The following is a 15,377-nucleotide window of genomic DNA, read 5'->3' on the forward strand; positions in this document are numbered from 1 at the left end:
TCAAGGCTTAAGCTATAGGGGCTCTATAACCAGTGTTGACTTTCCCCCACCAGTTAGGTTAGTTCCATCCACTGTGTCTGCCATTATGGGATTTGACCATCCCATTCGTACCAGGGAGGCCAGTTCGGTAGCAGCATCCCTCCTGCAACCAACAGCCACCTTGAGCCTCATGAAAATACCCAGCCCTCCTTGCCTTATACTTAAGGAAGTATCTCTGGTTTTCTCAAGTAAAGAGAACATTCTAACATTCCTGCCTCCCTCAGCACCTGCACCCTCCTCAGCACTGTGCCTAGGTGGCTCTATTATCTGCCTGGCTAGCTGCAGGTCACCCCTCTTGTCCCAGTCTCAAAGGGCAGGCCAGCAGCCTGGCAGGACCAGCCCAGATGTCAGTCAGCTTCCCACTGCCATCCTCATATTTCCCAGCCCCACGTCCTCCCTTAGTGACCCATCCCACACACCCCAAGGCCCCGCGTCACTGTGACCTTGGACTTGCAGATCTCCCAGTGTCTGTGCTATTTCCCTGTGCACCTGGGCTGTGCTTCACTCCAACTCTGGTTCTGTCTAGAGGCAGACCTTCGTGGGCCCCCTGCGAGGCCACATCTGAGGACATGCCCACAGCTTCCTACAGGTGCCCTGCCATGGGTCAGGAGACTGTGAGCCTGAGCCTAAGAGGCATCTGTTTCCAAAAGGCATTTGCTCAGCAATCCAAACTGAAGTGCAATCTTAAGATTGCTAAAGAATGCTCTAGAACAGCCGTGGGCAAACTACGGCCCATTTGAAATGAATAAAACTAAAAAAAAAAAGACCGTACCCTTTTATGTAATGATGTTTACTTTGAATTTATATTAGTTCACACAAACACTCCATCCATGCTTTTGTTCCGGCCAGGTCCAGTTTAAGAACCCATTGTGGCCCTCGAGTCAAAAAGTTTGCCCCATTGTGGCCCTCAAGTCAAAAAGTTTGCCCATCCCTGCTCTAGAAGGTTGCTGCCTTTGGTGAGCATTTTCTGTGTCTTGGACCCACTCTTTCACCTCCCTTTACTTGCCCTCCAGGCCTTCATTTCCCTCCTCCCAAGGCTCCTGCCACTGTTCTATCGGATTTGGAAAACGAAGACTCAGAGTACTGCTCAGAACAGAAGTGGGATGTTGGGCTGCTTGGAGCCTGAGAGCATACTCAGTCATTTAAAAGCTTGTTATTTTTGAGGCCCCAAGCTCAAGAAATGGGTTCAGAGAGAAAATGAAAAAATAACAAGAGATATAGCAAGAGTGCAGCCGCCACTAACAAAGGCTGTCAGCTGAAACCAATTTGGACAGCTCAGCTCCGTCTCGGCTCATGAACTTCGCTTTACCTCAGAAAAGCCCTTCCGCAAAGCGCGCACGTACACACACCCATACACACACACACACACACACACACACACATCAGCACAGGCACATGCATGCCCACACTACAGAAGGCAGGCTGGGCCCCAGAGCTCCTCAGTAGGAGTAACCATCCCTGTGGTTCTGACCTCAGAGGTTTAACATCTTTTGAACAAGTTGTGGGTGGAACTAGCTGCCCAGCAACCCTGGGCCTGAGAAATTGATTTTTTGGAGATTCTTTGGGTTACTGACCCTCAGGAGAAAAGTGAAAATTCCAGAAGCTGCTCCTGGTGCCCGTGTTCACACTAGCCACTTGTCCGGAAAACACTTCATCTCTCCACCCCTTTATTTTTCCAAGCCTGGGAATGGAGGATTTGAAACCCTAAAATATGTAAAGTGTCCAAACCCAGAGCTTACATGAGAGTGCATGAGTCTGAACCTCCCGAAAGTAAGAGCTGGCCTGCTCCTTGGGAAGGTCGGAGGGAGGTCACCGGGCCATGGGAGGAAGGCCACGAAAGGCATGTCTCCCAGTTCTAAGATCCCAGCCTTCTACCTTCTCCTCCTAACCTTCGGAGAAACCACCCAGCCCTCTTGGGTTTGAGTCCCTGCACCTCCCCCTCCCTGCCCCGAGGCACAGCGACCCCTGGTGTCCACCCGCAGCATGGATGCTTTCCCTGGTGCAGGTTTCTCCCTCCCCTTTCACCCATGACAGAAATGAGGTGAAGAAAATCCTCACTGTAAATTAAGTGAAAAAGGCTAAGTTCAGAGCCCTGTGTATGGTAAGCTACTGATTATATAAAAAGGGGAGAAGATGAATATGAATTAATTTGGTTGTAGACAAAATACCTCTGGAAGGATCCAGAAGACATGAATTACATTGTCACTGAGGAGGGAAACCATATGAATGTAATACCTATTCAAAATGAATTAAAACACAATTTAAAATACATTTATTTTAAAAACATTTTTATTCACCAGAATTTCAAGGTAGACTAACCAACATAGGCCTGGTACAAGTGAACTTGTGGGGGAAAGTCTTGGTCTAGAAACCACAGCAGAGGGTCAAAGGTCAGAACCGTGGACCTTTGGGAAACAAGTGGACTCAAGAGAAGTAAGGAGACCAGTGTGGTGCCAAATGGTTACAGTGACAGCATAGAACTGTAACTCAGACTTTCAGTGACATTTCTGAACTTACAAAATCTTAAGTAACTGGGCTCCTTAAACAAAATGGGGACAGGTACCAGGCTAAGGAGCTGGCTAGTATGGGGCCACCTGAGCAGCTCTCTTGAACAGAGAAGCTGATTTGGGGAGACCTTGAGCAAGAAGGTCAACAATTCAAAGAAGTCACAAGGAAGGTACGGGTACACAGATCAGGGATTTGAGCCAAGTCCCACCCCCACACACACCCAGAACATGCCAAACCCAATACAGAAGTTTACGAGTTCCTGCTTTCACTGAGACCAAGGTTATCCTTGAAGGAAAATCGCTTCTGAGACTCACATGCTAGAGGCCTGTGGGGCAGCTCCACTGCCGACCCTACAGAGCATTCGTGTGATGGAGGAAATGACACTCGGAACACTGTCCTGACATCTGCCAGGAAATGTCCATCCATGAGGCCTGCCCTGAGAATGGCCCCCCTGGGGCTGTGCAGTCCACACTGTGGCTGTAGAGGACAAGTCCCCGGTAGTGACAGGGAGCCGGCAGGGACCGTTTGTGACTCTCAAAGGGAGGCAGGATTGCCTGTCCTGTCCTCTAAACAGCGGTCGCCAACCTTTCAGACCTCACGGACCACTGGTTGGCGATCGCTGCTCTAGAAAGCCTAGTGAAACACACACACACACACACACACACACACACATACACACAACCTTCTTCCGCTTTTAGAGAACAAAACTTTAATGGGTAACTCACTTTTCAAAAAACTATTTTATGAAAAAGACTAAAGAATAAGCTGGTTAAAAAAAAAAAAAAAAAAAAAAGAATAAGCTGGTTTTCCCAGCTGGCATGGCTCAGTGGTTGAGTATCGAGCTATGAACCAGAAAATCATGGTTTGATTCCTGGACAGGGAACATGCCTGGGTTGCAGGCTCAACCCCCAGCTGGGGGGGGGGGGGGGGGAGAGCATGCAGGGGGCAGCCAATCAATTATTCTCTCTCATCATTGATGTTTCTCTCTCCCTTCCTCTCAGAAATCAATAAAAAATTATTTTTAAAAAATAAGCTGGATTTTTAGGTTGAAAATGTGATTTATTACTGTTATTTCTTTCTTTTTTAAATATATTTTTTATTGATTTTTTACAGAGAGGAAGGGAGAAGAATAGAGTTTGAAACATCGATGAGAGAGAAACATCGATCAGCTGCCTCCTGCACACCCCCTCCTGGGAATGTGCCTACAACCAAGGTACATGCCCTTGACCAGAATCGAACCTGGGACCCTTGAGTCCGCAGGCCGACGCTCTATCCACTGAGCCAAACCAGTTAGGGCTTACTATGTTATTTCTATATTTTACTATTCCTTGAGATTTAATTTGTGCCCAATTTCTCATGGCTCAAAAAATGTTAGACACTCATGGCTGAAGGACCCTTAGAGGTGAAAGAGCAGAGGCAATTCCTTTCCTAAGACACGCTTCACGAGGAACGTGCTCTATCTGTCAGCTTCACTTAGTGACAACGGGTGATTGAATAAAGCATCATTTTAGTGATCTAGTGTGGGCAACAGCTTGCTTTTCAGCATGCTGAAATGCTCACAAAGTCTAATTTGCTTAAGAATCAGCAGATTCCCACTCCTTCCATCCCCTTCTGATTCAGGTGAGCCAGGATGCAGTTTCCCTGTGAGCTTACTCTCCAGTGTGAACTCAACAGTGACCTGCCAAACAGGAACAATAACAGTGGTCTATTGTTTTGCCAGTGGCTTTTAAGTAAATATGCAAAAACCTCGTGGCTCCATCAGGTAGGTACCTGAAGTGGTTACAGCTAAAGTCCAGAAATAGTCAAAATTGCTTTGGATGGCTGTTTCCTCAATTGGGCCCCAGATGAAGATATTGAATGGCATTTAGGAGCTTTTGAAAATGAGAAATAAATATCATTAAACGGAATCCCAGTAAGCATACGGCGCACAGAAAATGAGACTGACTCAGATTGGGCTCTCCCGATTCACACCAACCGAGGGATAAAGGAACATACATCCCCTCAACAGAGGAGTTAGGTATTAAATTAAATACCTATGCAATGCATTTTCTGTTTGGATGCCTTTAAGCAAAGCACTAAATATTTTTTTCTTTTGTCCTCTCTTCTCTTCCCCATTGCAGCAGCCCAGAAACGCATGCCCCAGAGGTAAGAGGTAGGAAACAACACTTACTAAGGCCCTGGGAAGCAGGGCGTCTTGTTCCCATTTCACAGATGTAGGAACAGAAGCTCAGAGGTTAAATAACTTGGAGTCCAGGGCTAGGACACATCAGGGCCAGAACTCACACGCTGGGCTCTGGGATCCCAAGTCTTCACTAACCACACCTTGCTCTGCACTATGCTATGCACACAATAATGGTAACTAATGTGCTAGGGGTTTGTTTTCAGTTTCTTGAGGCTTACCCCCTTTTCTTCCCTCTACGCCCTTTCTTCAAACCTCACCCATTTCATGGCTTTAAATCTATCTACAGGCTGTCCCCCAAAAAATATGTTCACACTTTAACAGCTGAGAGCTCAATTTTGAAAATAAAACGTATTTTGCCCAGGCGGCATGGCTCAGTGGCTGAGTGTCGACCTATGAACCAGGAGATCACAGTTCAGTTCTCGGTCAGGGGACATGCCCAGGTTGCAGGCTCAATACCCAGTGGGGGGTGTGCAGGAGGCAGCTGACCAATGATTCTCTATCATTATTGATGTTTCTATCCCTCTCCCCCTCCTCCCTTCCTCTCTGAAATCAATACAAATATTTTTAAAAATGAAATGTATTATAATAAACACTGCCTTTATAATTATTCAAAGTGAGCGTACACATTTTTGGGGACACCCTATATTCATATAGTCACCAATGCCTAAATTTATATCATCAGACAGACCTTATCTCTGAGCTTCAGAAACATATTTACTAGGTGTCTAAAATGGAACATGTCAAACACTGAACTGTTTACAGCCGCCCCCGCTACCAACAAAATCTTTCTTCCCCCAGGCTTCACCATTTCACTGCCCTTGACCCAACTGTTCAAAATGCTGAGCATCATCCTGAATTCTTTCACCCTCCCACACACTGGCGGTGCTCCCTCCAAAATAAGACTGAAAATCTAACTGCTTCTATCTACTCTTTACCATCCAGTTGCATATCTGTGCACATACGTACCTGTTTCTTAGCTGCAGGGTTGCTGTAAAAATGTTTGGCAGCCACTCACTGCCCATCAGGTATGGCTCCTGCCTAGATCTTTGTTCTCATCTTCTATTGTTTCCCCTCTTTGTTCCTTCAGTCCTAAGAAAGTGTTGAGCTCTTTCCCACCTTGGAGGCTTTGCTTCTGCTGTGGCCTCCACCTGGAAGATTCTTCTCCTTATCTGTCCCATATCTGGCTCATTGTCATCCTATAAGACCCAGATTAAATGTCATATCCTCTGAGGCCTCCTCTAACCACACTACATAAACCATGTCCTACACATATTCATTTTTCCTAACGAACACCTATTGGTTGACTTATGTTTTTCCATGAGACGATAAGCTTTGCAAGGACAAGAATGGTTTCTGGCCCTGGCTGGTTAGGCTCAGTGAATAGAGTGCCAGCCTGTGGACTGAAGGGTCCCGGTTTCAATTCTGGTCAAGGGCACATGCCTGGGTTGTGGGTTCCCCATTGGGGGGTGTGCAGGAGGCAGCTGACCAATGATTCTCTCATCACTGATGTTTCTCTCTCTCCCCCTCTCCCTTCCTCTCTGAAATCAATAAAAATGTATTTTTTAAAAAAGAATGGTTTGTGGCCCTAACTGGTTTGGCTCAGTGGATAGAGCGTCGGCCTGCGGACTCAAGGGTCCCAGGTTCAATTCCAGTCAAGGGCATGTACCTTGGTTGCGGGTACATCCCCAGTGAGGGGTGTGCAGGAGGCAGCTGGTCGGTGTTTCTCTCTAATCGATGTTTCTAACTATCTCTCTCCCTTCCTCTCTGTATGTATTTTTTTAAAAATGGTTTGTGTAAGTGCTGATTCCCTGTATGCCACTTCCACCTCACTCCCAGAGCCCATAGGAAGGCAGGTGCCTAACGACTACAGGAGTGTCGTATTCATCATAGTAGGGTTGCACACTGTAGAAGGTAGACTTGTGTCCCCCAAAAAGACATGTTCAAGTTCTAAACCCTGGTGCCTATGCATGTAACCTTACTTAGAAACAGCATTTGCAGGTAGCATTAGTTAAGGGGAGGTCATGCTGGTTCTCTTCACCATCTTTCTTCCTCGCTGGCAGCCGCAGCCATGATGGTGAAGCTACACAGGAGGTACTGCGTGCACCAGGACTGATGGGAAGGTTTTCCGATTTCTTTTTTTCTTTAATATATATTTATTGGTTTCAGAGAGGAAGGGAGAGACAGAAACATCAATGATGAGAGAATCACCGATTGGCCGTCCCCTGCATGCCCCCTCACAGAGGATCAATCCCCCAACCCCAGCATGTGCCCTGACCAGGAATTGAACAGTGATATCCTGGTTCATAGGTAAATGGTCAACCACTGAGCCATGCTGACCTGAACCAATTTCTTAACGCAAAATGCAAGTGGGCATTCCTTTCCAAGAGGAGTCTTTGCAGATAAAACTGGAGTGTCCTCTACAGAAGAAAACACAAAAAGGGACAGTTGGAAGAAATTCAAAAGAAAAGACCCTGCCATGCGGTCGAATTCCAGAGGGTCATGACCAGTGCATCTCTTGTTGATATAATGGCTAAGAGGAATCAGAAATTTGAAGTTAGGAAGGCTCAACAAGAACAAGCTTTCAGGGCTGCCAAGGAAGCAAAAAAGACTAAGCAAGTGTCTAAAAAGACAGCAATGGTTGCTGCTAAGGCTCCCACAAAGGCAGCACCTAACCAAAAGCCTATGAAGCTTGTAAAGCTTTCTGCTTCCTGTGTTGATGGAAAAGATTAAGTTGGCAGATCAGATCTTTAAATAAAGACCTGACTATAAAAAATTAAAAAATAAAGATGAGGTCATGCTGGACCAAGAGCCCTTAATCCAAAGACTGATGTCCTTGAGAATGAATTTCTGTTGGTTAAGCACCCAGTTTAGCTTACTTTGTTATGGCAGCCCTGTTGTCTGACACTTGAGTAAAATGAGGTTCTAAATGATTTCTAAAATAAAATTTAGCTCTAAGATTTGTGGATTTTATGAACAGTAATTAGCAAGGGAGTGAAGTTAGGTATAATATAGGATTTGGAGAACCTGGAGATAATTCCTAAGGCAGGTTTTATTCCTTAAAGGTAAAATACTCTAAGAAAAACTCTAGTATTTCATCAATGCTAGCCAAACCCTTGGAGCAAAAAATAAGACATATTTGATTCATCAAATAATTAATTGCTCATTAAACTTTTGCCACCTGACCTGAAAAAAACAGAAAATCATATTAGAGTGGTTAGATGTCTTACTGTTTAATAACTATTACACTTTTAAAAGTCACGTACTGATAATGAAGTTACGTTAGCCTTTTAGGACATCTTTAAATACAAATTGCATTAACCCAGATATCTCAGTTAGCTCATCAAGTGTAATAAAATTATTACTGCCAGAGCCACAATTCCATGGACATGAAAATTATATTCTTCCTAATACTATAAAGAATGATGCTTGGAAGTCCTGTAATAATTGAATCAGAGAAATTACCTTTTTATCTGTATTTTTGAGATGGATTATAATATTAGTGGCATTTAGCAGAAAAAAATCCATCCAAATTTTAATTTATAAAAATAGCAGTCAAATATTCTAAGGAAATTGCTGATAGCCAAGTCCTGGGACATGCATGGGAAGAACACATCCCAGCACCACAGCATTCAGGCCCTGAACAGACCCTGCTACTTACACGTGGTGAGACATGGGGCTACTACTTGCTTCCTCTTTGAGCTTTGGGGTTCCAAGTCTGTTAAAGAGCAGAAGGGAAAAACTAGTTCATTTCCAAAATCCTTTCAAACTCTAAACTACCGTTGTCTGTGTACATTTTATTTATTCCTTTGCATGTTTTTATTGGCACAGAATTTCAGAGTTGGGCTTTCATCCTTTTTTAAGCTAATAAATGTCTCACTGATCGCTCAGTCCCTCTACCTGCCAAACAGGCCAGGCAGTTTGGGGCTGGAGAAAGGCGGCTTGTTGAAGCAGCTTCCTGCCATTGGTGCGCACAGACAGCTGGCAAAGACTGTTCTTTGCACAAAGATGCCCAGACCAGGAGACAAGGAAGCCTGAACTCCAAACTGAGCTCCATTTGTCAAGCTGCGCACCCATGAGGTTGCACCACCCAGAGGCAGCACCTTTTCCTAACTCACACAAAGGCACCAGAGGCTTGTGACAGCCCTGTTCCTACTTACTGGATTTAATAGTTCCTTTGGGAGGTTGCCAGAGGTTCAGAGAAAGCAGTTAAAGAATATATTCTGCATTATTGCTATCACTTTATTAGTTTATCATCAGTTTTTAAAAATGAGTGAAGAGCCTTCATGCACAAGAATCTAGGGAGCTCTCAGACCAAACACACTGGCTATATGATTTCAAAATTCTACTTGGTCTTATATCACCATACTCCAAACATGACAACAGTCTAAGTTGCTAGTTGAAGTTTAAATTATTTGGCTTAAATGGTTATAATTTGTTCTATAATCATATCATTCTGATTAGGGTGCATATCAGTTCAACCTCAGCTCAGGTTTCTGAAATTTGCTTGCTCCCACACTATGCAATTAGTAGGAGCTTGAAGTTAAAACAACAAAGATAAAAGGCAGGCAAGATCCAGCTCCTGTGCAGATAGATGGGCAACTTCTAGGGTGGATGGTCCCCACCTCAATCTGCTCCTGAGCCACCTGGACTCCAGGCCATAAGCAGACCAGACCCATTGGGTCCAAGCTACTGGCTGAGTGAATTCCGTGAATCTCTAAGAAAATGAATTCTTATGATCTGGCAAGAAATCAGTCCTTGTAAACACTACCTCTATTGTTGGTTGTTCCTGGCACTTGGAGTCTGATCAGACTGAAGTCTCTAGAATCCTGCCAAATCTTGTCCTTCCTCTTAAGATCCAAAATGGATTTACTATAAAGACAGTAAAGTTTAATATGTAAATATACAAATAAATGTCTCAGAAATAAGTGAAAGTACTACTCAAGACTGGAAAGGTTTTAAGATTTCCATTTTATTAAAAATATAGTAACACAATAGCAGCATCATTTGATAAATCTTTTCTAGTACCATTTAGTGGTCCTACTCACATAAACACACACCACCTATGCAGCATCTTCCTGCTTACATTTTAAACTCTTCCCTTGATAATTCATAGCGTTATGTAAAGAACACTATGTATTAACCTAATTAAGATTAAGGAGAGTACTATTTAACCATTAAACTGAACTATCTATACAATTACACAGTATTCCAAAATGTGAATCTCCTGTGGAAATCAGGGAATTCTGTAGATTGTTCCCCAACATTTTTCTGCCTACCCGTAACCTTAAGTTGGTAGAACTAAATCTCAACTGTAATTCTTTCAGTGTGATTTTCACGAATTTGAACTTAATATACAGGGTGTCCCACCTCCCAAATGTGTACACACTTTGAATAATTATTAATTCCAATGGGTTAAATCTGAAAAGAAACATTAATTGAGCTATCAGCTATTAAGCTGTGCATACATTTTTGGGGAATACCCTGTAGTTAAGAAAATATCTATCTAGCAAATAAATGTTAATCAAGAATGAAGGGAACTATTCATTCCAGTCCTGGGAAAATAAATATTTACTGTAAAATATGTGAAGCTTCCCAAAAGGTGGCAATTTTCCAAGTTAAAATGTTAGCTAGATACAAGTAAATTTAACAATCAGGCAATAGGCTACAAATCTGCTTTTAAAAATAATATATTAAGGAATATTGTATTAGATATAAACTAATAATTATAAATTAATTGCCAGAAACCATAAAATTACCCAAAAGTGAAATGAAAAAAAACCCTATTCTTTATTAAATCCAATTTAACAGAATATGGACCAAAAGTCATTAATAGCTTTAGCTTTTATTTTTAAAATAATGTATCAGTCTTTAAGCAGAATCACCAATAAAAATGTACTAAGAGAAACAAATTAACCCACAAATCCAAGATTAAGTAGGGAAGTCCATTATATTTTAAAGTATTAATTTATTACATTTATACTGGACTCTTGCTTCCAGAAGTACAATTTAGCCCTTTTAGGGGCACTAACTTTTGAAATCTGAAAATAAACAATTCAATTTAAATGAATATTACATTAGCAAATAAACATAAGAAAGTACTAAGTATATTAAGTAGCAAAGATTTAAAAGAAATTAAACATGTAGGAAACATAATTACTTTGTTGAAATGACTCTATTTCATGGCCAAGTTAAATTCAGATACTATTTTGTGAAAATATAAAAAATGACTAATTGAAATGTTAAGTTTTTCAATGCATCCCTCCAAAAGGATTCACTCTAATTGCTATTCCAACTACTAAAGACTTAAATCAAACCATCTCTAATAAATTTTTAAACTTTTAAAAGCCTATTACTATATATATGTACTAAATACATATATATTACTATATGTATGTACTATATATATATATACATATACATATATATATCCCTTAAATTTGAACATTATCTTCAGTTGAAAAATTTGGGTCATTTTTGTTTTTTTTTAAGTTTTAAATAAAAATAGCGACATATATAGGAATAAATGGGGTCATGAAAATGACTAATATCACAAGATATTTTGACAAAATATTAATTCTAAATGTGTTATTTTTGAGTATGCCAAAATTTAAGCCTCTGACACTTCTGAAGATCAACATAACATGCATTTTACCTCTTGAAAAAGTAATTCTAAACAGAAAATCACAAGCTGACTAGTGTTTGCAATTATAAGTTAGATTAGATGGAAAATAATTAAGGAGATGGTTACAGAAGTGAAGATTTATACTTGTTTTCTCACATGAAACTGGCTATCTTATGAAGAGCCATCTTATATTATTACCTTTTCAGTGTGCAGTGCTGGACAGAAAGAACAAGAGGACCAACAGAATTTGTCCAGAATGATGAAGAGCAATTACAATTTAAGGAACAGAGTGTATGTACTCTCCATATGATCAAACAAAAAAAGATATTTACAGGAGCTTTCAAGTATAAAATGACTATCATCTTGGCCTTACCTCAAGTTTTTCTGACAATATCTACCTGGGATGAACAAGAATAATCTTAAAGAAAAAAAACAAATTCCTTGAAAAAATAATAAACAAATGGAAACATTTCAGCTCTCATACATGAACAAGGAGAACCCCCCCCTTTCTCTTTCTCTTTCTCTTTCTCTCTCTCTCTCTCTCTCTCTCTCTCTCATGCACACACACACCCCAATTATATATAGACCTAGACAGCTTTCCTTACATAAGCTCTAATTTAAGAAAATTATTTCACTTTCTCCAAATCTCTTGTATTCCTACTTATGCCTAATTTTTACAAATCATTCTTTCATTATTTTAAAGCTAAATAAATATAGGCAAGAAAAATAATCAGTAGCAGGACCCAAATTAAATATGCTAATTATAACATAACAAACATTTAATAGAGCCCAGAACATAAGAAAACACTCAAACTTTAAATGATTGTTTTATAGACACCACACCAAACATGCACACTCCATGTCAAAACAACTTCTATGGAAACTAAAAAAATAACAAAATAAAACTAAGATGCTGTTTTGAAATGCATAACAAATACTTTCCTCTAAAATACTTAGCTTTATTAAGAAATGGTACTAAAAATAACAGAGTCAAACATTTGCTCTATTCTACTTACATATCATAAATAAGACAGCTGTTGATGCAAAACATACGTACTCCTTCACGATCTTTCCATAGTCACCATACAAGCATTCTTGTATCAGAATAAGCTGTTTACCAGCCAACCGTATGTGGTTGAAGGATTAAAATGACCATCTATACTTTACATAGTAAAGCATTTTCAAAAAATTTAATGTACACAGTGACAAAAAGGGAAAAAATACCACAGTAATTCTGGACACATGAGGTGGAATTAAGCAGCTTTATAATCAAACCAGGCTTCATTATTTGCAATAAGGGCAATTCTTTCCATTCCCCACCCAATACTTCAGTTTCAATAATATTAACCTTAAAAGAAAACTCAAGTTGAAACCAAATAACTGATGTGCTACCCAGCTTTGAACTCTATAAGTAACTCTTCCCGTGAGGTAAGGCAACTGAGTAATCTGATTGTATTATATTGTATTAAAATAATTATACTTGATTTTTTAATAATATGCTAATTAAAAGGTATATCTTTTTTGGAAATATAACAATAATGAAATGAGTTCTGAAACTATGAGTTATGGTTTAGGGTGGTGGGGAAATATTAGCAATGTTGTCATTTTACTGCTTGCATACTTTCTACAAAAAGTGAACCTAAGAATGATGGATGACCTATATTTTAAATCAAGTAAACAAATCCTTAGAAATAAAACAACCTCATGTATTCTCCTTTAAGTTCAATTTCTGCACATCATTTATGAGAAGATGATTGAGAGGTAATAATTAAGGCCATCCCATATAGACAACTAAAGGATTTGCTTTAAGTAAATTAAGAACATGCTTCATTTTCAATGATCACAGTATAAAACTGATGGTCCCAAAACTGCACTGTTGTTTTAAGCTCTAAAGTCATTCTTGAAAACAGGACTTCCCTCTCATATTAGGTGAACTAAGTAAGAGGCTCTCTTGACATATCACTTGCACACTTCTCTATGGGAGTGAATGGAATATCCATCTAAATTCCGTACGAGCTGAGAATGACTAGTACATATAAAATTCTAGAAAACAGTATACCACATTGTAGAAGGCACTAAAGCTTCAGCTTGTGCTCCCATAGCCCGCTTTGAAAACCCAAGTTTTCTTTTTATAATGATACCTTTGCCATCTACTGCTGACAATACACACTACAATATTATTCATAATAAGCTTGGAAATGTCAAGAAAGTTAAAAAAGAAGTGCTTACTTTGTAGGGAAACCCAATGATTCTAAACACTGAATACTAATACATTATTATTAGTATTCAACACAGTTGTTCTTCCTTTTGAAAGAGAATAGTAGTAGCATGCATTGTCAGTTTTTTTAATCCACTTATTTAAGGAATTTGAATCTGTAAAAGTATTGTAAAGAAAAACTTGTCCTAAACAGTGAGAAAAAGAAACACAATAGTGAGAACTTAACACAATCACTATAAATCCTGTGGAGTTAAGTGTTAAAACTTCTTACATATTCTGCACTTACAAGGGTGGGTATATATTTGCACCGATTTCAAGCACATCATCAATCTGTATATGTTGAAATTTAAAAAAAAAAGTAAAACAATACAAAATTCAGTAACTAACACTTTTTAAAAGAGCCTTCAATGTTTATCTCCAGTCTTTGAGGAGAATACAAATTTGGATCTTTGATGTCCCATTTATTTGTAATGGTTCTTGGCAAACACTAACAAACCACAGGACAAGTGTGCCAGCCACCATGGAAATACACAGATTTTAAAGATGAGTTTGGGTAACATCAGTTATCTTCATGATGTCCATGCTTTCTTTTCTTACTCACTAACAAGATGGCCACAAAGCCACCTAACAACTAGAAAAGCTGTTAGCTTATCTCTTTATGCTCAAATGGATTCTTCATTATTTAACATCTTGTTAAGAGTAATTAAAAGCTTTGGATTTTATTCCAGCGTGCATTTAGAGGTGCACTTGTCAGTCTTACACAGCTTCTGTTTTGGTAGAAAGGTTTTCTTCATTTGGCTGACAATTCCCATTTTGCTGTACTTGGTTTTCCTCAGTCCTTGGTGCATCCTTGTCATCTGCTTCTTTCCCCACACCTGATTCTGGTTCTTTATTGTGCTCCTTCTCCTACAATGAATATTAAGGGATACATTTAATATTTTTCTCAAGAGTTGCCTGTTACTACATCTGCTTATGGCTAAAATATGTAACTTTATTTTTTTGAGAATTAATAAAACTGGGTTTTCTCCCATTACCATTTCATATAAATAGGTTAAACAAATATGTATCCATGTGTGTTTTGCACTTCTCATAAAAGATGGGCAACCCATGGAAATTAAATTACAAAAAAATGGATCAACAGAAATTTTAAGGAAGTGTTCAGTAAGTGTTGTTCACTGACTTCAAAAAATGTGACAGATCTGTGGAAAGAGTAAAATAGTTGCCAAAGACACCGGGATAGATTTGTAATCTGGAAACCAAGGAAGCAAAAGTAAAGGAATGGAGAAAAGCCAGTCACTATTCCTCCTAACAAAGACTGTTCGAGAACGTCCATGTTTTGCCCTCAGCTTAAGTGAGGATTAAATGAGAACATGAGAAATAGTGATTGACACATAGTAAGTGCTCAAGAAATGCATGTTATTGACAATGACAAACTTCTATCAGTATGAGTAAATAAAACTGTATGATAAAAGCTCCAGAACTCATAATGATGTTCAAATACAAATTATACCAATATAACATAATTCATAAATTCTTAAAATATTCATCCCAAAACCCTTAATTGCTAGAATTTGGTTTTCCATTACTTATCTAATTCAACAAACCTAATTTCAGTATATATTACAAAACCAATAATGACAGAACATCTGTCAAATTTGTTGAAACAAAATACTGAGGAAAATGGCATCAAGTAGAAATCTGAATATAAATATCAAATACATTTGTTACATGTACCGTAAATAGTCTAAAATTTTTCTTACTATATGCCATCCCATGATTCTCTAAAATAGAGAATGTGGTTGTTTAAC

General features: G+C 39.5%; 1 protein-coding gene across 4 annotated transcripts in view; it reads right to left on the reverse strand.

Moving 5' to 3' along the window:
- Positions 1 to 9,678: 9,678 nt before the first annotated feature.
- Positions 9,679 to 15,377, reverse strand: part of SREK1 (splicing regulatory glutamic acid and lysine rich protein 1) — a 48,363-nt gene continuing 42,664 nt past the window's right edge. For all 4 annotated transcript variants that reach the window (XM_059694468.1, XM_059694467.1, XM_059694470.1 and 1 more), the window contains one exon: positions 9,679 to 14,475. In XM_059694468.1, the coding sequence (XP_059550451.1) occupies positions 14,326 to 14,475 (150 nt within the window). In that variant the 3' untranslated portion in view covers positions 9,679 to 14,325. The remainder of the gene's footprint in view (positions 14,476 to 15,377) is intronic.

The sequence above is a fragment of the Myotis daubentonii genome, chromosome 4 (assembly GCF_963259705.1).
Source record: "Myotis daubentonii chromosome 4, mMyoDau2.1, whole genome shotgun sequence".
Classification (NCBI taxonomy): Eukaryota; Metazoa; Chordata; class Mammalia; order Chiroptera; family Vespertilionidae; genus Myotis; species Myotis daubentonii.